General features: G+C 43.2%; 1 protein-coding gene and 1 pseudogene across 1 annotated transcript; one reads left to right on the forward strand and one right to left on the reverse strand.

The window, feature by feature from the left end:
- Nucleotides 1-2923: 2923 nt before the first annotated feature.
- On the reverse strand, nt 2924-24248 carry LOC144234538 (interferon-gamma-inducible GTPase 10-like). The gene is made up of 2 exons (XM_077767847.1): nt 23928-24248; nt 2924-4537 (listed from the first exon to the last, which is right to left on the reverse strand). Exon 2 carries the CDS (start codon nt 4517-4519, stop codon nt 3227-3229), a length of 1293 nt encoding a protein of 430 aa, XP_077623973.1. The 5' UTR covers nt 4520-4537; nt 23928-24248; the 3' UTR covers nt 2924-3226.
- LOC144234537 (immunity-related GTPase family M protein 1 pseudogene) lies at nt 14034-15473 on the forward strand (annotated as a pseudogene).
- Nucleotides 24249-24721: the final 473 nt, after the last annotated feature.

A 24721-nucleotide genomic window follows, 5' to 3' on the forward strand; every position in this document is an offset into this window, starting at 1 on the left:
CATGCAAAGCGAGAGAGAAAACGAAAAAGTTAAGAGAAAAGACCAGAGAGGCTTCCTTGACCACCAATTTTCAATCTCTTCCTTTCCACCTATGCTTCTTTATTTTTCTTTATAGCACCAACACCATCTGACTCTATGTCACCTTTTAATTTCTCCACTTTTTCTTGATTTTCTCCTCGTGAAGTAAAGTTCAATGTGGACAGGGACTTAGTTCCTTTTATTCCCTGCAACATGCCTAGTGCTCACTTGGAAAGGACTTGAGCAATGTCTGAAGGCTGCTGAAGGAGCTCTAGATCTGCACATGTTGTGACTAGTCAATCAACAGTGAATAAACAAGTGAAAAAGTAATGAATGAAAAAGACAAGAGTGGGTCATGAGCCAAAGCCTTTGACCATAACAATCTCACCATAATTTCCCTTGGTAAAATTTCTATTCTCCATTGTAAAGTAACAACACTTCTTACCTTTTCTCAGATTAGCACACAGTTGGTTTTATTCTTGTTGTTTTGATTTATATATTCTTAGTGTTCTGGGGGTATCATCTAAGATATGCATCAATGAATTGAGATAAAGGTAGTCGGTATATTATGATCCAGACAGACACCGTCCAAGGCAGACAGGTGTGCAACTGGGGCTTTGGCTTGGACACCCCCCAAAAAAGCCACAAAGAGTAAGTGATAAAAAGAGCGTCTGGAGTGCAATCCCACTTTCGCCATTACCCATGTTTGTGACTTTGGAAATGATTCAACAATCTGGGCTGCGTTTGAAAAAAGTGGGTGATACGAGTGTAGTATCTCAGCTTGTTATATGAGTCAAAAACAATAGCATTAGCCTGGCCCATAATTAGATTTAAATAACAATTCTCTGTCCTTAACAATTATCCAGAAGAAAAGGCATCCCAACAAAGATCCCTAAAGTTTATCTCCCCTTTTCTTGATGATGACTCCCAGGAAGTGATTTCAGTTGTCCCTTGCTATGCTGACTGAGCGCTGCAGAAGTAGGAGACAGAGTCCCACTGGCCTGGGAACTAGTCTTTTCACATTATCTGTTCCAAAATATTACTACTTCAAAGAACCTATATGTCATCTCACAGCCCCTGAACTGAACAGAAGTTAGAACAGGGGATGTATTAGCACTGACACAGCTGCTACGAGGACTACAGAATGCCTTTAGACAGGAGAAGTTTCCCTTTCTCACCAACACCAAATCTCTGGTGATCTGAGTCACCACCTACAAATTTAGGACATGAAAAGGAATCTTCTGTTCAAGGGGAGGTAACATGGAAACAAAATTTTAAGGTACAGTGAAAAATGGTATTGAGATCTGCTGAAAAAGAGTGCTCATCCCAGGTGTCTAAAGTGATGGTCAAACACCACAGTACCTCCTGGAGGAGCTTCAGCATCCCACTCAGACAGAGACTGGAGTCTTCCAGGGTGACATGAGAAGGACCCAAAATCGCACACAATCATTAATTGTCTGGGCTCACTGGTCTTGGATTGTAGAACTTCACAGCTCTATCTCGTCTCCCCAGACCCTAACCTCTCTCCTCTCTTAACAGCCTCCTCTTTTACACTTTTCACTGCCAGGGGAATCCCTAGGCCTTTCACGAATGCCAGCCAGGCTCAAAAACACTCTTATTTCCATTAGGGATGAGGCTGATAAAACCAAAGCACTTAAATTCATTCCCCTACTTCTACCTTCGCCTGGGTTATTCCTTCCCACTGGGAGAGGTTTCTTTCCCTATCTGACTTGGCAAAAAGGTAACTTTAAAATAAAACCTACAGCTCTTTGAGAACTTTTGTCTAATCACAAGTGTTTCTCCAATAGTACCCACGAATACCCTTAGGATTTGTCTTTTTCTGTCTTAATTTAAGGCCACTGAATTAGCCTAGGGATCGTTAATAGGTCACGACTTCTAGAGGATGGGCAGGTTGTGTAAGAGACCAGTGCTGGCCACATCTGGTTGATGAGATGAAAATGAAGGAGGATTTCCTCAATGTCCAAGCTCTTTATATATGGGTTCTGGTGGCAAAGTGGATCCTGCTACTGTGAATTCTGCACTGGAAATGCATATGAAAATGTAAGGAACAATTGTTTTTAATGTCATCATACAAGAGGCTAAAGAGCTCCTTCCTTTTGACTATGTCACACATATGTTAAGCATGAGGCAGCACAATCTTTCACTTTCTTCGTTACTGACTCCCTCTGCCCTTCTGCATACCTCTACTGAGTAGTGAGGGAGTGAGAGGTAGTCAGGAAATTGTGGTCCAGGAGTGCCCTCCTCTGTATCCCTGTGCTCTCCACTCTCTCGGGTGAGCCTTCAGAGTAATAAGGGATCTGAGGGACAGTTTCCCCGATGTACACCTCTTACACCCTAAACATCCACCCTATACCAGTAATGGGGGAAGAAGTGGGAAAATCTCAATTACAGCAATGGCAGGAATAGCAATTCTTGAGCTTTGAGGCAGATGTTGTTGATTTTTGCTGGTCCCATTTCACACTTTTGATGTGGAAATTTGGGCGAAAGTAGAACACACTATTCTTCCAACTTGCTTGTTTGAATAATCTTTTCCTTCCAGTCTCCTTTCTAATTCACCTTCACTTTCTCACATCTCCTGGCCCTCCTGTGTCCTGTTCACCTGTCTCTCATCCCATCTGATGTTTGTAAAGTCTCGGAAATATAAACCCTGACTTTGTTTCCTCCTCTCTGTTTCCCTCATAGTATCTGAAAATATGATATCCTAGAATACATCCCTAATCCCCTTTCAGCTTCTTCTTCCCTGCTGTAGTGCCCCCACTATTGACTACGTTATTCACTTGGATATGTGCCCCTAGTTGTGGATTGCCCTTACTCAAATAAGGAGGGTATTGATATGATGACTGGCGAAAACCTTTCCTGAAAAGCCAATGGACAACAGTTATCTTGATTGTTACCAAATGTTTATTATCTGAGTAAATAAACCAAATGTAAATAAAGCAAATAATTCATGGAGATTAATGAAAACGATGGGGTGCGTTTCTGTCATGATTTCAGCAAAAGAGCCTAGGGGATGCAGAAAGAGAACATGGTCAAATCCTGTTTTCCTAGCAGTGGAGTATCAATATGGAGCAGTGGCTTTTGTCCAATGGAGAGACATTCTCTCCACTTCAGGGAAGATTTGGCCTTGGTGGGGGGTGGCAGAGGACCCCACCCCAACCTATAGAACATAAGACCCAAGGCCCAGTTTTTATTCAGTTAGGCACTTCGACCCATCTCTGTGACATCTTCTTAGACTTAAGCTCTCTGAAGTCTTATGCAAGAGAATTTTAGCATCCTCAGCCACTGCATCGATGAATTTCAAATGCAGAAAGTAGATTTTAAAAAACTGGAAGATAGTGGATGGGAGACCTCCATTTATTGAGCAATAGCTTTCAGCACACTTCATGGCTTTGGCTGCTATGCTGTCATCCTTCACAAATAACCAGAAATTCAAGGACTTGGTGAAACTCTTGATCTCCTCCAAAGACATGCCCAGCTTCTCTGCAATCCCTTTCACTGACTTCTCATCCAAACCAAAATGGCTTTGGTATTGGTTTAAGCACTTCTCCTGCTCGACAAAATCAAAGTCATTAAAGCAGGCCACTAAGGGGATGAAGCTCAAAGCAGATGATTTCAGGGCATTCAGCCAGATCTTCTCCTTGAAGAAAGCTCTCTTCATCTCAATGAAAGCATCAGACAAATTGGGCAACAGGAGCACAAAGGTGTAGCGCTTGTGAACAGGGAGCTCATTCAGCAGTGTCTCCTCCAGTTTTGGGAAATCAAAGTCATCCAGGTCAAAGTTGGAGACCAAGAAAATGCGTGGCTCAGCCACTCCAATGTGGCTGAGATTAGCCAGGCAGTTGTCTCGTATCTTCTGAAGAACTCCGTCTCTTTGGAAGGTCTTGGGTTTGCATTTCTCTTCATTATACAAATCATCATCCACTTTAGTTCTAACAAAGTAGAACTTCTTGCCTACCTCCTTGATATTTTGGGCCAGCAAAGCATCATTGAGGTTAAACCGTGAGGAAGAAATCACGATGAAGAAGTCATAGGTGGCAAATTCCACCATTTCTAGATATGCATTTGGATGGAAATTGGGTGTTCCAGTTCCAGGCAGGTCCCAGAAGGTCACATTGGGATATTTTGGATGCTGATAGGGGGTTTTCTTCATGGTGGTCTCTACAACTCCAACACTCGCAGAGTCCTCCTCTTCATAACTAAGCCCTCGCAGTGCATTGATGAAACTTGACTTCCCAGTCCCGGATTCCCCAATAACAGCCACATCCAGGGAAGCGTTCTCTGCTGCCACAAGTGATTCCTCAATTATGTCAGCCACATCCTTTAGGTTGGCCTCTTTAAGGGCTCTTTGAATTCTACCAAGATTTTCTGGAGAGACAATCCCCCCTGCCTTACTTACTATTTGTGTGTAGTGAGGAACCAACTTGATGGCCAATTGCTGCCAATTATTTCCTATTATGAAGTCTGTTATTAACTGATCCATGCCAGTTAACTGGAATGTCTGTGGAAAAAGGAGAGTGAATTAGGAAGACAGATGGAGCAGCAGAACAGACACATAGTACCAGCTGAGGAAACCCACTGGTCTCCACAGCCCAGCCTCATTCTCTCACAATTCCTCATGTTACTCTGACTTATTTTCCTGATGAACTTTGTTTTCACTGTTGCAGAAGAAACTACTTGTTGTCTGCTCTAATGATTCCTATGTCACAAGAGTGAGGACCTGTGGAATAGAGAATAACAGCCCTCAAAGATGTTCACATCCTGAACCTCACAGTCTGTGAATGTGTTACCTCACACAGCAAAAGACACTTTGCTGGTGTGATCAAGTTTAGGATCGCAGATGAAAAGATTTTCTTGGATCATCCTAATGGGCTCAGTATAGTCACAGGGGACCTCATAAGAATGAGGCAAGGCCCATTGAAGAAAAGGAGATGGGATGATGGAAGCAGAAGTTAGAGTGATGACACAGAAAGATGTAAGAAGGACCACAAGCTAAGGAATTCGGGCAGCTTCCAAAAGCTGGAGAAGCAAAGAAGTGGATCATCTCATGGAACCTTCAGAAGGAATCAGCCTTGCTGACACCTATATTTTACTTTATTTAATATTTTATTTTATGTTTACTTTCAAGTTTTTATTTGAATTCCAGTTAGTTAACATATAGTGTAATATTAGTTTCAGGAGTAGAATTTCGTGATTTATCACTTACATATAACACCCAGTGCTCCTCACAACAAACTCCTTCCTTAATACCCATCACCATTGATACCTTGGTTTTAGTTCCTTTCAGATTCATTTTTGACAACTCTCCTCTGGAACTATAAGCCAATAAACCTGTGTTGTTGTCTTAAGCCACTTATTTTCTGTTAGTGTGTTACATAGCATTGAGAAACTGGTACAAACAGTCTGCATTTTCCTGAAAACACAAAGCCCAGCCATACCCCTTTCCACTCTATAGGAGCAATCATTCAGGCCAGCACATTAGAGAGTACAGAAGAATAGCAGGCATACCTAGTTTACATACCCTGCGGCAAATAGCAGCCAGGACTTGTCTTGTGGGAGAGGCAGGGGGCAGAGAAAAGCCTGCCAGGATGTGTGCTCTATTAGGGGGATAGCTAAGCACATACTCTCTGTGGTAATAATTGCCACGTGTTTGTGGGACAGAAACATGGAAGTTAAATATCTATTTACCTTTCCTAATGGAAGAATTTGGGTGGGATTTAGAACACGTGATGGGAAATGGCAGAGGAAATAAGTAAGACTTCTAATTTTCCTGATTCAATTCTATACAGTCTCAAAACATAGGTACCTGATTAAATCATGGGACTACAAGAAAATTATTACTACATTAGTGATGGGGCCTCTTATCATCCACTCTGAGTGAGGAAAGTTTGATTTCAAAACTACTTATACACATAAGTTTGGTTGTCTCAGGGACTCCCAGTGGGCTTTTACCAGTAGGAACATGCTCAGTGCTCATCCCCATCCTGTATGTCCTGCAAGGAAAATTTTCAAAAGACGGAGAATCATGACTCTCAAAGAAATATAAAATAAATATGTGTTAAAGATTTTATTTATCCTATTACTAATGAAGGAACCAGGCAGATGATATTACTGGTTAAATGGAGAATTCCTAAAGAAGGGACATTTATAGTTCAAGGATATTGAAATGCGTATTCAAATGGGGCAAGAGCGCTATCTTTTAAGGTGAGGGTGAGAAGTCAACTGAACCTCCACAGACAGATTTCATCTATATGACTGCTGTTGATGGAATGTTTGTGCCTTCCCCAAAACTCATAGTTGACTTGTAAGCTCAAAGTAGTGGCATTAGTAGGTGGATTTTGGGTGGTGACTTTGTCATGAGGGCAGAGTGATTATGAATGGTTTAGTGACCCAGTGACCCCAGGTTAAGAGACTGCAGAGGGCTAGCTTGCCCTTTCTGCCATGTGAGGTGACAAGAGATGTCCACCTGGGAAGTGAGCTGTCACCAAACACTGAGACAAAGGTGCCTTGATGTGGGTGGGTCTTCCTATCCTCCAGAAGTATGAGAAATATATTTCTGCCCATAAGCCACCCCGTCTGTAGTATTTTGTTATAGCCTGAGTGGACGGAAAGCAATTACCAACAAAAGAATTATATTGTATTGCTACCAATGATTAAAACTCACTGAGTTTTGAAATAGCTCTATGGTGTGAAGAGCTAAACTGCAATTAAACACGGCACAGTTTCCATTGGACATGCCCAGGAAACATTCAGCTTATTCCGAATTTACTAACAACTTTTTCATAAGAAAAGAAGAAAAAGGGCATCTTCAGACCATGGTTCTACTTTCTCCAAAGAGGAAGGCATGGCCAGCAGGATAGAATCTTACCCCGCAGCCAGTCAGACCTACACCTCAGCCCTCCAAGCACAAAGCCAGTATCCCACGTTATAAGTACACACTTTGCTCATTCGCCAACTCTGGAGAAAAAAAGAGATCTGATGTCAGAGATCACTAACATTTCCACTAACACAGCAGAAAATTCAGAGGCTAATGAAGTGCTCCCAGAAATCCATAATACAGGCACAATCCAGAAGGTTAGAGTCCCAGGGAGATGCAGGCACTGGGTACTCCTGAGGTCACTGCAGTGAACAAGGTGCTGGAGAGCCCCAGTCCTGCTTGTTTAAAGTTTGAAAGAACACAGGAAGGATGACAGCTTCTGACTTGAGCCCCTCCCTGAGGAGGATTTGACTGGTAGTTGAAGGTCCACATTTACAGGACATGAAAGTGAAACTGCTGTTTATTCACAGAAGAAGTAGTTCCAGGTAAGGAAACGAAGGTTTTGTGACTTCACATGGCTCAGGAAGTAGGGGAGGGCAGAGAGACATCAGGAGCCATGACAGACAGGTCTTCAATGATCTCTGTGAGGTCATCTAGCTATGACTCCAATGGGAACACTGGAGACAGGGAAGAAGGCTGCGAGTAAGTTTCCAAAGCTTCCAGTGAACGAGAGAAGCATTTCCCATCAGAAAGGAGAGGGACTATAAATTTTCTCTGTCGTTCTACTTCTTTTCATTTTTTTGGAGCCATGATGCCGGCTGCCACGATGCCACACTTGGCCACGAAGGACCCTGGTAGGTCATGGGGACACATGTCATGAACAACTTAAACTAACAGGAGGTACTCTGGGGGAAATTTGGCAAGTAACTGGGAGGGAGACCCATACAAGAAGGAAGGAGCCTGGAGTTTAAGATTTATATGGAAGATCAGGAGGAAAAACACCCAGCTTGCTTTTTTAAGTTCATTTATTTATTTTTGAGAAAGAGAGAAAGAGAGAGAGAGAGCAAGAGTGTGAGCAGGGGAGGAAGAGAGAGAGAGAGAGAGAGAGAGTCTCAAGCAGGCATGGTGCTGTCGGCATGGAGGATTTGCTGTTTCAATTTGCTGTATCAGATAACATTTATTTCAGTATCTAAGACAGTTAGATGCTGGCACAGGGAGAGACCAACTGACCCACAGAAAGGAACACAGATTCCTCTATAGGATTCAGGCATATGTAGAATTCTGTTGCACGGGAGAAGTGCAAGGGGATGTCAGTGGGGGGTAGAAGGCACTATGTCGTAAGTGGATCTGACAATCCAGGTCTTCATATGGACAGAGGCAATTGAATCTCTACCTACATCATTATGATAACCAATTCCAGATGGATTTAAGACCTAAATTTCAAGTGGGAACCGTAGACAAACACATAGCTGTTCTTAGAGAAAGATTTCTTAAATGAGACGAAAACCGTATAAAGATATCAAGATGACAGCTATATAAAACAGACTGACCAACGTGATACCTTTGACTACATTAAAATGAAATGTTTCTCTTCTTGAAAATAAATGCAAAAAGAAAGTTTCAAAATCTCCACGTACCTGGAGAAGATATTTGCCCAAAAGTAGTCAACTAAGGATCAAAGGAAATAACATATTTTTAAAATTCCAGAAATCATTAAGGAAAGGTGAAACAACCCTGCGTGAAAATGGGGGAAAGACATGAACATAACTTTCTCAGAAAAGAAACATGACTGGGGAAAAAATAGAGAAAGTACTGCAGATGAACTAAGATGAGGCAAATGCTCATCTGTGCCCTACAAGGCGACATCATGCATTAAATCAATTGGATAATTTTAAAGTTGGATGGAACTAAAGGGTATTATGCTGAGCGAAATAAGTCAGGCAGAGAAGGACAGATACCATATGTTTGCACATATAGGAGGATTAGGAGGAAGCTAACGGAGGACCATGAGGGAGAAGAAGGGGGAAAATAGTTGGGGAGAGGGAGGGAGGCAAACCATGACAGACTCTTGAGTGCTGAGAACAAACTGAGGGCTGATGGGGAGGGGAAGGGGGGTCATGGACATGGGGAAGGACACTTGTTGGGATAAGCACAGGGTGTTATTTGGAAACCAACTTGACAATAAACTATTTAAGGAAAAAAAGAAAATGTAAAATAAATAAATAAATAAACTGCAGTGGAAAAAAAAGTTGGACAAAATTGGATATTTGTGAGATTGTAGATTGACAGAATCTCTGAAACATGGCTGGTGAGAATATACTTCAATACAATCACTTTGAAGAAACAATATGCTTGAACCTTATAAAATTGCACATTCACGTGCCTCAGGACTTAGGTTTCCACCCCTAACATAAAATGAACAGTCACCTTGCAAAACTGTACAGGAGACATGTGAACATATACTCCTAGCAGTAGTCTCCATAATTGTGAAGAAACAGGATAGCCATTGACAACGAATGGATACATAAGTTAAAGAATACAATGTGGAAAGGGGATCTATAGTTATATGGTGAGGAATTTACCTATTAGTATAATGTTGAGATTAAATATTAAGAACCCTTTGAATAGCCCGTAAATAAAACTTCAAGAGGACTAAATGATATATGTAAGTGATATGTAAGCATGTGTAAGCAATATCACAACAAATAAAAGAAGGGAATTATAAATACATACTTCATGAAACTGTTGCCCAGAGGCTGTTGACAAAACTGGACTGAATAGGAGCACAGAGGTAGGTATGAGTTGTTAGAGATCTTCTATTTATTGCAATGATTGTCCAGTATGTAGGTGACCATTATATTATCCAAGAAAGTAAAAGATTTTGAAAAGGAATATCTCGGTCATTTTCAGATTGTTGCTGCATATATTATTTTGTGTGAAATCCGTCATGATTCTTTTCCTCCTGACACATTTTGGGGACGTTAGAGAAATATACTCTGTCTGATGTAGAGAGACAAGACTGAGAAATCATTCCGGAAGAAAGCAGGGTACAAGAGAGACTGAAATTCCAGGTAGAAACAACTGCAAGGCAAAGATGGAAGCTCACACATGAACTTGACAACTGGCTGTGGGCGCAGATGAACACACACAGACAGCCAATTACAGCCCTCAGTAGTAAGGTAAGAAATGCCTCTGAGACTCAGGCACCCTGGGAGTGACGGGGCTCTTTGTAGTGGGTGACAGAAAGCTCCCACTTGGGCTAGCTCCTCTCGAGGGCTGGCTGCTCCCCAGCAGTGTGTGAGAATCACTCTGGGGCTGGTGCTCTGTTTGGCTGGCTCTGGTTTGCTGTGTCTGCAGCACTCATTGGGTGGGGCCTGATGCTCCAATATACACACCTCAGGGTCCAGAGTCAGACTTGCTGCTTCTTCGTCAATGTTAAAAGATCAGGAGGTACGATTTAAGAAGACATTCCCTCTGTTCAGAAAAGGGAAATGAATTCTTCTTAGGGATGAATGACCTTCGGAATGCCCTCTCTCCTATTACCACTCAGATGAGTAGAAGTCCGGTTAGTGTAATATATAATGTCCAGACTCTTGTAGAGTGGAAATCTCCCCTGCCCTGGCTCAGCCCTCTTCCAACAGAGTAAGATACCTGCAGTAGAGAAGAGTCAGGAAAAGAGTCAGCCTCTCTCCTATTTCTTCCTCCCACTGTCCCCATCACACGGAGAAGTATGGTGCAGAGGAACTACAAGGGTATGGAACGAAAAACTCAGGGCAATTGTTATCCAGCTGGTGGCTTGGTGTGGTCAGTGTCCCTCAGATAGGAAGTATCATGGAGGGCCCATGTTGATGTCTCCATCTGGATCTTGGGGCAGGCAGAGTCCAGACATTCCGGGCCTCTTACTTCCCCCTTGGTATCAAACGCAGGAGGGCAGCCACACCCCATTCTCCTCAAATCATCCCACCCACGAAGACTATGTGTAGCCTTCATCGTAGACAATATCCTTTGCAATAGGCTCTCTAAAATAATCCTTGACCTCTCATCAACCTGTCAGCTGTCCGTTTCGGACCCAGGGGAGGAATCAAGTATGACAATGCCAAATTCACAATCTCTCAGCCACAGAAGGATTTCATACCTTTCCATGGACATTTGAAATCTTGGCAGAAACTTTGTAAAATAGAGCATTATGGCTCTGTGGTAGTCACACAGCTCCCTCCTGGGGCCTCTGTCCTACCACAATCACCATGGGTTGATTTTTGTTCTACTCTCTCATAACGAAGACATGACAATCCCTGAGAGCTTAAGCCGCTGCCTAGAGTCACCCATTAGTGACCTACAGTAGTGAGCAGTTCTCAGACACAGGCCTTCACCTGGTGGGGGGAGGTGCATTGACACCAGGTGAGGTCACAGCTGGCATCAGGAAGAGAACTCCACAGTGGATGAAACATCTGCACTCTAATCGCCATGGGTGGAAGCGAGTGAGTCCCTGAGCTGGGTATATGGGACAGCCCCAAGGAGCAACTTTGCAGCCAGTGTCTGTATTCATCTGAGGAGCCAGCCTCACAAGGGCTGAATGTGAACTTCTCACTGGTCTGGGTGCTGACATCAGAGGAACCATCTCAGGTAAGAGGCAGCAATACCTGTCTCAGAGAACCCTCCCCCTCTTCTAGGCCTGTGTACTGAAGGTGCTTGAATACCCTGCATAAGCCTCAGACAGAGGCTGCAGGAGCTCCACCCTCCAGAATAGAGAGAGAGTGAAACGATTTTGCCCCCACTGTGAGAACTGGAGTCATTTAGTGGATTAAAAGCTGAAAGTGGCCCTCTCTATCTTCCCTTCTGCTGAGGCCCTACCACCACCTTTACCCAGAAATCACATGGCTCTGAGCAGGAAAGGCACGTGAGAAGCATACTCAGTAAGATTTGTCTTTCCCAGCATCACTTCTTTCTTTTTCTTAAGACTCTTTCTAGCACAACTAGAACCCAACACCACTTGTTTCCTTCCTTTTGGAGCATCCTGGGATGGAACCAGTTTTTGTCTATCCCGGAGGTAACTGCCTCTGCCTGAAAGCTGGACCCTTTCCCAGGGAGGGGTAACAAGCCAGGAGGGCCACTGACATCTGCCTAATCATGATCGCCCTATGCTTTCTGGAGCAGGTAAATGAAATCCAACTTGGGGGCAGGAGAGCTGGGAGACTGGCTTACCCATTTCAGTGAATATTCGCAGCAAGGCCCCTCTCTGGGATTCTCCAGGGACCAAAGTTAACACCTGAATTCCTTGTCTGCTCCAAACCCATTCAAGCCCTCCGTGTGTAGGTAATGTGCCTATCACCTCCATGTTCATGGCAGAGGGGATGTTCTTATGGAAACAAGGTTTGGAAAAGGACAGCAGGATTTTCCATTCATATTCTCTTAGAGCCTAAGCAGGATACAAGACAATGGCAATTTCTGGGGCTGCCTAGAATTGGGAGTCTGCCTCAAACACCAGCTGGACCTTCTGTGGAATAGGGACTAGGGGTGGAGTTTCAGAGACAAGGTGTCTAAAAGACCTTAGACAACGTATAGGAATGCACATGTGTATCTGTATTGGAGAAATTGTCCCTATTGCTGTACACCAACCCCATCTTTTTGTTTTTTTAAGCTTATATGTTTTGTTTTGTTTTTATTTTTTTTAACATTTATTTATGTTGTAGAGACAGAGAGACAGAGCGCAAGCAGGGGAGGGGCCCAGAGAGAGGGAGACACAGCATCTAAAGCAGGTTCTAGGCTCTGAGGGGCCAGCATAGAGCCGCATGCGGGGCTCGAACTCACAAGCTGTGAGATCATGACCTGAGCTGAAGTTGGAACTCAACCGACTGAGCCAACAAGGCGCCCCAAAGCTTCTTTATTTTGACTGAGATAGAGACAACGTGAGCGAGGAAAGGACAAAGAGTGAGAGAGAGCAAGACAGAGAATCCCAAGCAGGCTCCGCACTGTCTGCGCAGAGCCTCATGTGGGGCTCGAAACCATGAAACCATGAGATCATGACCTGAGCGGAAACTGGGTTGGATACTTAACCGACTGAGCCACCCACGTTCCCCATCCAACTCTGTCCTTGACAGACGATGGACTCTTGAAATACTCTCTTCCAAGACTGGGTCCCTTTGTGCTTCATGCCGATTGATGTTGTGGATGTTGGTATACTTTCCTGGAATAAATCAGTATGTCCTCATCCTTTCTCTACGATGATAAATTGGGGGGAAATGTGGGGCTTAGTCCACATTGGTGTCAAGCTCACACAAGTCCTTGATGCCTCCAATTTCTAGTCTGGTCCAAGGCTGATCGCTGCTTCATGGCTCGAGATAATTGGGCATGGCATTAACTAGTTAGGATCTTGCATGGGACATCCACTAATGAGTGTTTTTCTTTCTGCTTTTGAGGTTACAATTTCTTTTTGGTGCAGTATGATAGGAATTAAAAAAAAAATACCGGTGGAAAAATATGGTAGTGGAAGGTAGACAAATTGTTGGCAAAATCGTTGTTCAGGTATATGCCTGTGTTTCTGTGCATCTGAATTGAGTTTTATCAGTTTTATTGAAAGATAATTGGCATACATCTCTGTATGAGTTAAAGCATACAGCATGTTGATGTCATTTACATATTTTGTGAAATGATTACCACAATAAGTTCAGCTAACATCAGTCATTCATAAAATTACAATGAAAAGAATGAAGAAAAAAGAGAAAAAATTATCCCCATGATGAGAACTCTTAGGATTTATTCCCTTATCAACTTTCCTGTAAATCAAACAGTGGTGCTACTTATAGTCATTAGACTATACACTACATCCCTAGTGTTTACTTACACTGTAACTGAAATCTTACACCTTTTGACCACATCCTCCACTTTGCCCTTCTCACCCTGTGCCTCCACCTCTACACAAGTCTGTTACCTTTCTTTCTGAATTTATTTTCTTTTCTTTTCAGATTCTAATCACAGATCATACAATATTTGTCTTTTTGATTTATTTTACTTAGCATGATGCTTTCAAGGTACATTCATGTTGTCCCAATGGTAGGATTTCCTCATTCTTGGTTGAATAATATATTTAAATTTAAAAAAACATTTTAATGCTTTTATTTATTTTTGAGAGAGAGAGAGAGAAGGGGAGGGGCAGAGAAAGAAGGATACACAGAATCGAAAGCAGGCTCAAAGCTCTGAGCTGTCAACACAGAGCCTGCAGCGGGGCTGTAACCCACGAACCGTGAGATCATGACCTGAGCCGAAGTCAGATGCTTAACCCATTGAGCCACCCAGGCACCCGTAATATATTTAAATTTTTGACAAACTATCAAACATTTTGCAGAGACTTGCAGTTGCTAATCTAAATGCCTTTGCCGTGAGTTGGGTGTGGATCTGACTCCCTCAGTTAGGATACCAGATCTGATAAATCCTCAGCTGCCCTGTGTATCTGACCCTCCTATCTTGCCTGCTCTTCCTCTTTCTCCAGGACAGTCACTGCTCAGAGATATGACATAGTCTACCCTATCCTTTCACACCCCATTATCTACATCCTTCACTCCTGCTGTGTGGTAGAATATGGGTGGGAACATTTTATCTAAGATAGGTGCCATAAACATTGAAGAGTGTGGGAGGAGGTAAGTCGCTGGAGGTGGACTCTGCAGTGAAGGTCACCCTGGAGACAGAGTCCAGTGACCCAGTGAACATTGCTGTAACTGGGGACCCTGGCAATGTCATATCCTCCTTCATCAAAGCACTGTGGACAACTGGGCATAAGAAAAGGCATCAGCCCCCACTGGGGCGGTGAGGACCATCCCGATTCCCACTTGTTACTCTTCCTCCCACATTGCATGCATCGTGCTGTGGGACATGACTGAAACAGGGGCTGCCACCCAAAGCCTGGAGAACTATCTGGAGGAGATTGCATTTTAACCAATATGAACTTTTCATCATCAATGTATCAGAGCAGTTCAGCATGAATCTCATGAAGCTTGCCCCAGTCATCCAAAGTCTGGGAAAGAGGTTCTACATCATCTGGACCAAGCTTGACAGGGACCTCAGCACAAGTGCCTTCTGGGAGGAATGGCTCCTGTGGAATATCCAGGAGAATATCCAGAAAAATCTCCTGAAGGAAGGGGTATGTGAACCCATCATATTCTTGTCTCCAGCATCGATCCCTTATTGCATAACTTCCCAGATCCTAGGGACACCTTGCACATCAGGTACCATGGTCCCCTAGAGCGCTTGTCTTACTCCTGTGAGAAGGTCATTAATTATAAAGTGATCTCTTTGTAGGGAAAAATAGCATCAAAGTCTTTCCAGGACACCTTTGGCTTCCAGAATGCAGATGGCCTGAGGGAGTGTCTGAAGGCCTACCACTTGCTCTTTGTGTGGATGATGAATGTCTCCAGTCGGTGGCCCAGCATATGGGGAAACCCATGGAGGAGAACAAGACCATTATGAAGCCTCAAGATCTGCACACTGTTCTCCCTGGGGAGAACGTTATTGGCATTATATCGGATGACTTGTAATACAGCCTCTTACGTATCTTAGCCAAATTCCACTCTTAGGTGACATTATTATCAACTACTTGAGAGAGTAGAAATAGAGAGAGTTCCCTGAAATCGTCCCCAAGGACGCCAAGACCGTCCTGAAGAAAATCCTGCAAGACTTCATCATCTGAAGAGCTGATGTCTCATTAGGCTCCTTCTGGAGCAACGTCAGTATGTGTGTGGGGTCCTCTCCTCCCATTGTATACTTTCTGAATTCTCAATCAAGCTCAATATGTCCACTTTCATTGGTTCCAAATTCCTTGCGGCAATGAATTGCATTCCAGAATCTGCATTCTGGAAGCCAAAGGTGTCCTGGAAAGACTTTGATGCTATTTTTCCCTACAAAGAGATCACTTTATAATTAATGACCTTCTCACAGGAGTAAGGCAAGGCTACTCAGCTCATTTTGAACCCTCCTCAGTAAAACCATGATACTTCCTGTCATTTATTAAATTAGCTGGGATCCAAAGGTGGACGAAGAGATTTGCACAGTGTGACATACAATCTCATTCTGATATCACCTCATCACTTTACATTGACGTCCTTTCTCCAAGGCCTCTTGGTTTCCCCTGTTCCTTTATTTCTCACCTCTTAACTCCCTGGACTCACAGAGGTGTGCCTCGAGGCAAGGATGTTCTCTTTGGGGAAATAGGATGGAGAGCGTGTGCTTAGATGTTCTCTGAAAAGTATTGTGTGGAGGTTCCAGGATTCCAAGGCCAGTCTGCCATCTTGAGAAGTTCTGCCCTTTTACCTCTCCTCAGTATTTGCCCATAGCATTCATATCCAAAAAAGGAAATGGGGGATGGACTCCAGAGCCACTGTTACTGGGACTGGAAAATCGTTGAATGGAAAAGTAAACCTGACTATTGCACGTAACAAACACTGACCTCACCTTCTGAGAGGTCATGCTCTTCACGTGCACTTCTTCATCATGGTGCGCCTGTAATAGGATGCACTACCTGTTAGATTGTTTGCTATAGAGAAATGTTTGTCCACGTAAAGTTGCCTGTTATGGTCTGTTATTTGCCAAAGGTATCCCCAATGTTTGTCAAAGGAAACTTACTTTGATCATCAGCTTTGAGGATACCAACCCACTGTCTATGACCTCACTGTTTAGGTAGTTAACCCAACCTATATAGAGACTATGGAAATTCTCCTAAATGGAAGCCATTTCAGACCATACATCTAGATTTTTCTCCCTGCTAGACGCATATGTAATGAAAATTGATTTATAACTCACTTTATCAGGTAAAATCTGAAACCTCACTCTCCACCACCAGAACTATCTGAGTTATCTGAGAGGTCCATCCAGATCCAGGCAATGTGAGAATTTAATTACTTAAAGCACATATAGCTCTTAGAATAGTGTCAGATGTGTACTTCGGCAAATGTTTGGTGTTATCATTATCATCCCTTCTCTTCATGGCTAAGAAGGGACAAAATAAAGTCACATTGAAAGAAAAGGTGAGGGTCATGCTGCAATCGTCCATCCCGTGGAATGAGAAGAGTCTGTTGGGAGAGACCCGCATTAACATAGAAGCCTTGGAAGCATAAGTGGGTTGCATTCTTTTTCCAACTAAGCTGTTCAATTTCCCCTTTGGAAAGAAGGACGCAAAAACAGTCCCATACAGAGCACTCTTTCGGCATCCTGAGACCCCCACACAATGGGGGTAGAGGAAGAGAATTGAGACTAGTGGTCAAAGGGTTTTAGAGGTTAGAATCGCCCTACGTACAGAGGTCTTAGAGTAAACCAAACCCTAACCCATCTCTTCATGGTGATCAAGATGAGGGAGGATAAAGAGCCTACACCCACTGGAGCCTCCCAGTGCTCAGCCAAGAAGAAAACCCTGAACACCAGGAAGCCTGACCACTGAGGAGGTCTACTGGGGGATTTGAAACCACGTAGTTTACCACATAGGGAGTGAAAAAACAGAAATGCAGTAAAGACAAATGAGGACAGGTCATAAGATGAGACAAACCAGAAGACAAAGTTGTCAGAACCTGTGATAGAGAGCCCCCTCCTTGCTGCTTGGAATCCCAGCATGTGTTCCCAAATAGGATTGGAGAATGCAATCTTGACACTACCCTAGGTTGGTGGCAAGACCTTTAAGATGGCCTCCAACATTATCTCCTATTTTCATGGCTTTGTTGAATCCCATTCCCTGGAGTAACTAATGGAATATGGCTGGAAAAATAGAATGTCTCATAATCCCAAAGTTTTATTAAGAAAAGTCTGCAGCTTCTGTGTTATAAACACTCTCTCTTACAGGCTCACTCTTGTTCTTTTGTGCCCTCTCCCTGTCTCTGTCTCTCTGTCTCTCTCTCCCTAGGAAGCATAGGAAGTTTGAACTAACCTGTTGGAGAGGAAGTGAAAAATTAGTAGCCTCATGGAGGAGAACTGTTGTAACTTGCATTAATTGCCAGCCATGTAAGTGCACCATTTGGGAGCAAATTCTCCAGCCCCAGACAAGGCTTCAGAAGATGCAGCCCAGCTGATAGCTTCACTACCACCTCATGAGAAACCCTTATCCAGAACCACACAATTAAAACGGCTCATGGATTTCTTTCCACTGAGAAACTGTAAGATAAACACTTGTTTTAAGCCACTAAGTTTCAGGGTAATTTGTTCCACAGCAACAGGAAGTGGATAATACAATCAAGAAGCTCCTTACAGAAGTGGCAGCTGTGAATGACCTCTTCCGTCTGTGACAGTCACCCTGCATGAACACAGGAGTGTCCATTGAAGTCCATCGAAGGAGCTGCTTCCTCTCCAATCACAGCCCTTCTGTCCTTGGTCCCTGGACATGGCTTTTCCTGCTTTCTACTCAAGGACCAGCCTCTGCCAAACATTAAAAGGTCCTTTGATCCAGCCTCAGGCCACCGAGATCATCCAGTTTGAGGCTCTACGTTTAAGCAGAAAAGGCTGGCAAACAAGGAAGGAACGAAACAGTGTGATAATAAGGAGTGAGAAGGGCACTAAATGCTCAAGATGTTTGCACTCCCCTAAGGAAGAGGAGGCTAGGGTTCTCTGAGAGGCACTTCAGTGATCCCACCAGACCTTGCTATCTCTATCATGGCCCCTGCATTCCAGTGGGAAAGTGGGAATCATGGGTTCTGGAATTCACACCTGCCTTTCCAAAGTAGCAGAGTGTGTAGAAGTAGGAATTAAACTCTAATGTATCTTTGTAGAACTCAGGAATCCATGTTCCTATCCTTGCCTAAAGTGGGAATATAGTGCATGGTGAGCTAATTTAGTTCATTTTTAAACATCAGAGTAACAAAATTAAGCAGTGGTGAGCCACCACCAAACTGGAGATTAGAAAATTCAGTGTAAATCCTCTCACCTTTATCGAAGCCCTATTACCCATGAGTAGCTATTTTAATTATTTGTGGTTCTGCCTTTATCTATCTTACTATGACTCGATTACTAATTAAGGACAGAGAACTTAGCTTAGTTTGAGTTTCCACACTCAAAATCTTTGCTAGTCATATCTGGTTTTAGGTCTTCTTTCCTTTACACTGGAGTTTATAAGTAATATAATTATACTTATAAGTATATAATACTTATATAATGTAAGTAATAAGAAATATAATATACACATTATATTTCCTGTCCAATCCTGGCAATATGCCTTGCCTTCTCACCCGTATGTAGTATCAATCAATAATCCCATAATCCTCACAGCATTTCTTCTCTCTACTTGTCAACATGTCTGCCATGCCCAACACTTGTATTGCCAATAGTGATGGCACTTATATCCTGTTTTATTATTCAAAGTACATTTTCTTTGATTATTCTAAAGGTTCATTATAAAACTGGCAAGCACTAAAGAGTTTTCAGGATTTATTAATGTGATTGTGGTTTTAGTTTATGCTTCTGATCTCAGTGGTTATGATCATGAACTTGATGTTCACCAAGAGTCATGTAACGTGACTAGATGGCACGGAGGGAGAAATAAACCTATGTCACCAAATTGGTGTAGCTGAAGGGAGGAGATAATTAAAATTAACCTGGGAGAAAGGTAATAAGGGGCTAAAGAAGTGGTATAGTATAATTTTATCATAATAATGCACTATACCTTTCCCTTATCACTCAGATGACTCTTGTTGATAACCAGGACATTAATCCAGAAAATCCTTTCTCCTTGGAGGTGGCCTAGGCCACACCTCTAATTCTTATTCTCACTTGGACTAGTCGGTCTCCCAGCCTGGGTGCAGGCCTCACTCACATCCATCCATTTCCTTGGTGGTGCTGGTGCTTCTTGAACTCCCTATCTATTTGCATTGAGTCCATTCTCAAACAAATTGGGGAACAAGTTCTCTGGGTGGCAAACTACTGAGTTTTTGGAATTCCAGGTAATGTCTTTATTTTGCGATCACTTTCAAGGGATAGTTTAACTGAGTATAAGATTCTGGATACAACATCATTTTCTCTTAGAACTCCGAAGATATATCTCCTTCAAGCATGCCATGTTGGGGCACACGTACCCCAATGTTCATAGCAGCACTCTCAACAATAGCCAAAACATGGAAAGAGCCTAAGTGTCCATCAACGGACGAATGGATCAAGAAGATGTGGTTTATGTATACAACTGAATACTACATGGCAATGAGAAAGAACGAAATCTGGTCATGTGTAGCAACATGGATGGACCTTGAGGGTGTTATGCTGTGTGAAATAAGTCAGGCNGCCATGTTGCCAGTAAAAAACCCAATGCCAATTCCATTCTCTTTCTTTACACAGTAACCTGTTTGTCTCCATGGAAAATTATAGGAACTCTTCAATGCTACGGTTCAGAAGTGTCATCAGGAACTAGTGATGTGGAGCACTACCACTCATCACTCAGCTTTCAGAATGCTCCTTAAATGGCAGCTGGTATGAAAAGACATGGAGAAAATGGATATGCATATTATCAAATGAGAGAAACCAATCTAGAAGGACTGTACACTGCATGATCCCAGCTAGGTAACATTCTGAAAAAGGCAAAAAAATTTGACTGCTTCAAAGACATAATTCAGCTCCTTTGAAGGCCGTTTTCAAATTAAACACACAGAGAAAAATCCCACGTACTCACAGATAAGAAAATGAAGTCTAAGAAGAAATTTAAATGACTCAAGAAGTTTAGGAAAGAAAAGTTGGCACTATGTTTGTAGTATCATGCATTGGAGACTAAGAGATTCAGGCTGTCTGACTGCAAGATTGGTGTCCTGGCTTGTGGAGTTTCCTATCTCCGCTGAGGTCCGGTTGGAACCTCCTTTGAGACCATCCTATTTGCCTTCATTTCATAAGCCACATCTGACTGTTATCCTTAGCACCTGCATTGTAAGGAAGGTGGTAGCAGTGGAAATGTTTTCTGTCCTCAGTATTCTCAGACGCCCATGGGAAGAAGCAGACAATAGAAATCTAGGCCCGACATTTCGAAAGAGATTACCCACAGCAAACTCTGTTGTGCAGGGGAGGAACATATGTCTCTTGTAAACACTGTTCCAGGAGTAATAGAAGGTGCAGTGTAGGGAATATGGTCACTGGCATTGTAGTAGTGGTGTGTGGTGACAGAAGGTAGCTACGCTTGTGGTGAGTACAGCATAAGATATAAAGTTGCAGACTCATTGTGTTGTACACCTGAAACTAATGCAACATGGTGTGTCAACTATACAGTAATTAAATGAAAAATGTATCCCAAGACTTTATATTAAAGAACAAAATGAGGGATGGCTATGGATGGCATGTGAAAGTCCAGATGAAGCCTATATTCTTCCCTGCTCTCCCCAATGGTCAATCCACCAATTAATGCAAGACCTAGAGGCCTCCTGGCTACCCCAATAGTGACTGCCTCTTACTTTCCTCTAGCTCCAGACACTGGCTCAGCTCTACCACTGACCAGGGCAGTTAGAACGTCACCCCAGACCTCATTTCCTCGTGCATAAAATAAGGAATTGGAAGATTAAGCTATTCAAGGATCCCTCCTACACCAATGATTTTTGGTTCTCTGACTCCTGGAAGCACAAACATGACAGGGTCCCTACCTAGGTATAGACTCCACACCAGCTGACAGCAGATTGGACTCAGTCAAGGGCTCAGCAGCCCTTAGGAAGCTGAGACGATGGAAGGGCAGAAAGAGAGGGAGAGAGAGAATCCCAAGCAGGCTCTGCACTAACACACAGGGCTTGGTCTCACAACTGTGAGACCTGGGCTGAAACCAAGGGTCAGGCACTTAACCAACTGAGCCACCCAGGCACCTCTACAGGACAATTTGTTCAGGAACCTTTCGTAAACTCCAAAAGATCTTCCAGAATCCGTTGCTAAGACAATAGATGCCCAACAAAGACTCTTCGACTTCTGGCCGAAGATTTTCTTGACAATCACACAGCCTCTTTTAACTGAGCAAGAACTGTCTGTACTGTGACCAATGCCACCTGGTGCACCTGGATTAACACTTCTGGGGAAGTTTAGACACAACTACAGAAGATCATTGAGCAAGCCAGTCCTTCAGTGGGGTCTTTCTTTGACTTATTTGATTTTGATTGTGTGGGTCTTGGGAACCATGGTTTCAAAGTGTACTCTAACCTGGCTAAAATGAGCAAATCAGAGAACTCTAGATGCTGGCGAAACGGGCAGCCTCCTACACTGGTGGTGGGAATGTAAATGGTACAGCCCCTCTGGAAAACAGTGTGAGGTTCCTCAGGAAACTAACCATAGAACTCCCCTATGACCCAGCAATAGCACTGCTAGGAATTTACCCAAGGGATACAGAAATGCTGATGCATAGGAGCACATGGACCCCAATGTTCATAGCAACACTCTCCACAATAGCTAAAACATGGAAAGAGACTAAGTGTCCATCATCGGACGAATGGATCAAAAAGATGTGGTTTATCTATACCATGGAATACTACATGGCAATGAGAAACAATGAAATCTGGCCACATGTAGCAACATGGATGGACCTTGAGGGTGTTATGCTGAGCGAAATAAGTCAGGCAGAGAAGGACAAATATCATACGTTTGCACGTATAGGAGGATTAGGAGGAACTTAACTGAGGAACAAGTGGGAGGAGAAGGGGGGAAATGGTGGGGGAAAGGGAGAGAGGTAAACCATGAGAGACTCTTGAATGCTGACAAAAACTGAGGACTGATGGATGTGGGGGGAAGGGGGGATGGGCATGGAGGAGGGCACTTGTGGGGATGAGCACTGAGTGTTATGTGGAAACTAATTTGACAATAAACTATTTGTAAAAAAGAAAAACACAAAGTGTACTCTAACCATTGAAAATTATCCTGCGTTAAAAATAATAATATGGCTGGTCCATTGTATTCTCTCAAAAGTTTTAAATGTGTGAGATGCTAACCATTAAGTAAATAATCTTCCCGAGTCTGTACCATCAGAGAAAAGATGAAGAGGATGGATGATTAAAAACTTGTGAACCTGCAGTCATCACCTGTGAGTACTAAAGAGATTAAGCAAAAACATCATGACATGTGAATACCACGCAAAGGATCAACTAAAGCAGTGAGAGCTACTGAACTGTGGCTGAAAGTGGCACCAATGCCTTGCATCTTGATGGCATCTCTAAGTTAAGCTGAAAGTCTGATCTCGTGGAAAAGAAGGGCCACAGGGCCATAGGAAGCCACATAAGTTAAGGCCTCAACTCTGTAAACCAAGACTTAATACCCAACCTAACTATAGTTTCACTCCCCCAAGAATGTCTCCTTTAACCAGCACACATAGGAGTTTCCTGGTCATCACAGGGCGATTAACAGATAGCCCCCATCCTTTCCCCTTAGGAGAGCAATGTTAACTAAAACAGAGGATATTTTTGCTAATGATTTCTTTCTTTTTCTCCTTCTCCCTTCCTTTAAAAACTCTTTCCTATGGTTCAGTGGAGCTCCTTTCTATTTTCTAAATAATATGTTGCTGCCTAACTCATGAATCATTCAATAAAGGCAATCAGCTTGTGGGAAGTTATTTAGTTGAAATTTGATTTTTTAATGTTTTTTATTTATTTCTGAGAGAGAGAGAGAGACAGACAGACAGACATACAGACAGACAGCATGATCAGGACAGGGTCAGAGAGAGAGGGAGATACAGAATCTGAAACAGGCACCAGGCTCTTGAGCTAGCTGTCAGCACAGAGCCCAAGCCAGGCTCGAACCCACGAACCGTGAGATCATGACCTGAACCGAAGTCAGACACTTAACTGACTGAGCCACGCAAGAGCCCTTGATTTTTGTTTTTAAAAAGATAATATGCATTTTCTCCAAGGTGAAAGGTATTCAGACCTAAGTTGAGGGGGATCTGATGGCAGAAACCCTTGGGGAAAGCACCTATTCGCTGACACCCGTGACATTCCCATGATCCTTCTGCAGGTCACAGGGATAAAATTTGTTCTCCAAACACCTTCGGGAAAGGTCCCAAATAGTTAAAATCTCTAAACGGCTCATGGTTACCCACCAGCCATCCTGCCCCTCAGACTTTGAAATCTATAGCACCCAAAGCAAGCACCCAGGCTTTCCCACCCTTAGACCTACACATCTATCATTATACTTTTAGACCTGTATTCAACCCAGAGTGATTTCTGCTTACCAGCTCCTGAAAGAAAAGAGACTCCCCGTGTCAGAGTCGAGTACTTAATGTGTCCACTTGAAGTGCAGGAAATGTTGAGTCTGGATGAAGTGTGCTCCTTGCCACCCACAGCAGGAACACTCCTGTACACAGACTGACGTTGCCCTGGAACAGGTTCTGTGTGTTGATGTGGTCAGTGCAGAGATTAAAGAGCTGATGGTGCCCCGAAAGGTTGGAACTGTTGAGGAACTGGCAGGACTGAAATAATCTCTGGCTTCTGTTCCACCTTCACAGGAATCTGGCCTTAAGCGGACAAACAGACATCAGATTGAAGAGCCCTGCATTTCCAAGAACAGAAAGTGAAATCAAGTTCTGAGGACTCCTCTTCCGAGAAACACAGTCATTGCCAGGAAGTGAAACTGAAAGGCACGTTGGCCACAGATTTTGTGTTTTTGGCATAATGAGTGAGAGGAAAGCACAGGACCTCAGGCAGGAGACCTCTCAGTGACCCTGGTGAGGCCACCGTAACCAGGCCACAGGCTCTGCACCAGGCAGAATCTGAATCCAGAATCAGAATATAGGCCTGAATCTTGAGAAAATGACACGCATGCCTCCCTTGTTTACCTTGGACAGCCCAAACTCTACGGAGAGTAAAGTCTAATAAAGATTATATCTAGAAGATGGTGGCATAGTAGGGAGATTCCAAGCTTGTCTCACCCCTTGAACACAGGTAGATAGTTATCAAATCATTCGGAACACCCAGGAAATCAATCAAAAGTCTGAGAGAATAAAAACTGCAAGTCTATAAATAGAAA

Source organism: Crocuta crocuta, unplaced genomic scaffold (assembly GCF_008692635.1).
Source record: "Crocuta crocuta isolate KB4526 unplaced genomic scaffold, BGI_CrCroc_1.0 scaffold1997, whole genome shotgun sequence".
In the NCBI taxonomy this organism is placed as follows: Eukaryota; Metazoa; Chordata; class Mammalia; order Carnivora; family Hyaenidae; genus Crocuta; species Crocuta crocuta.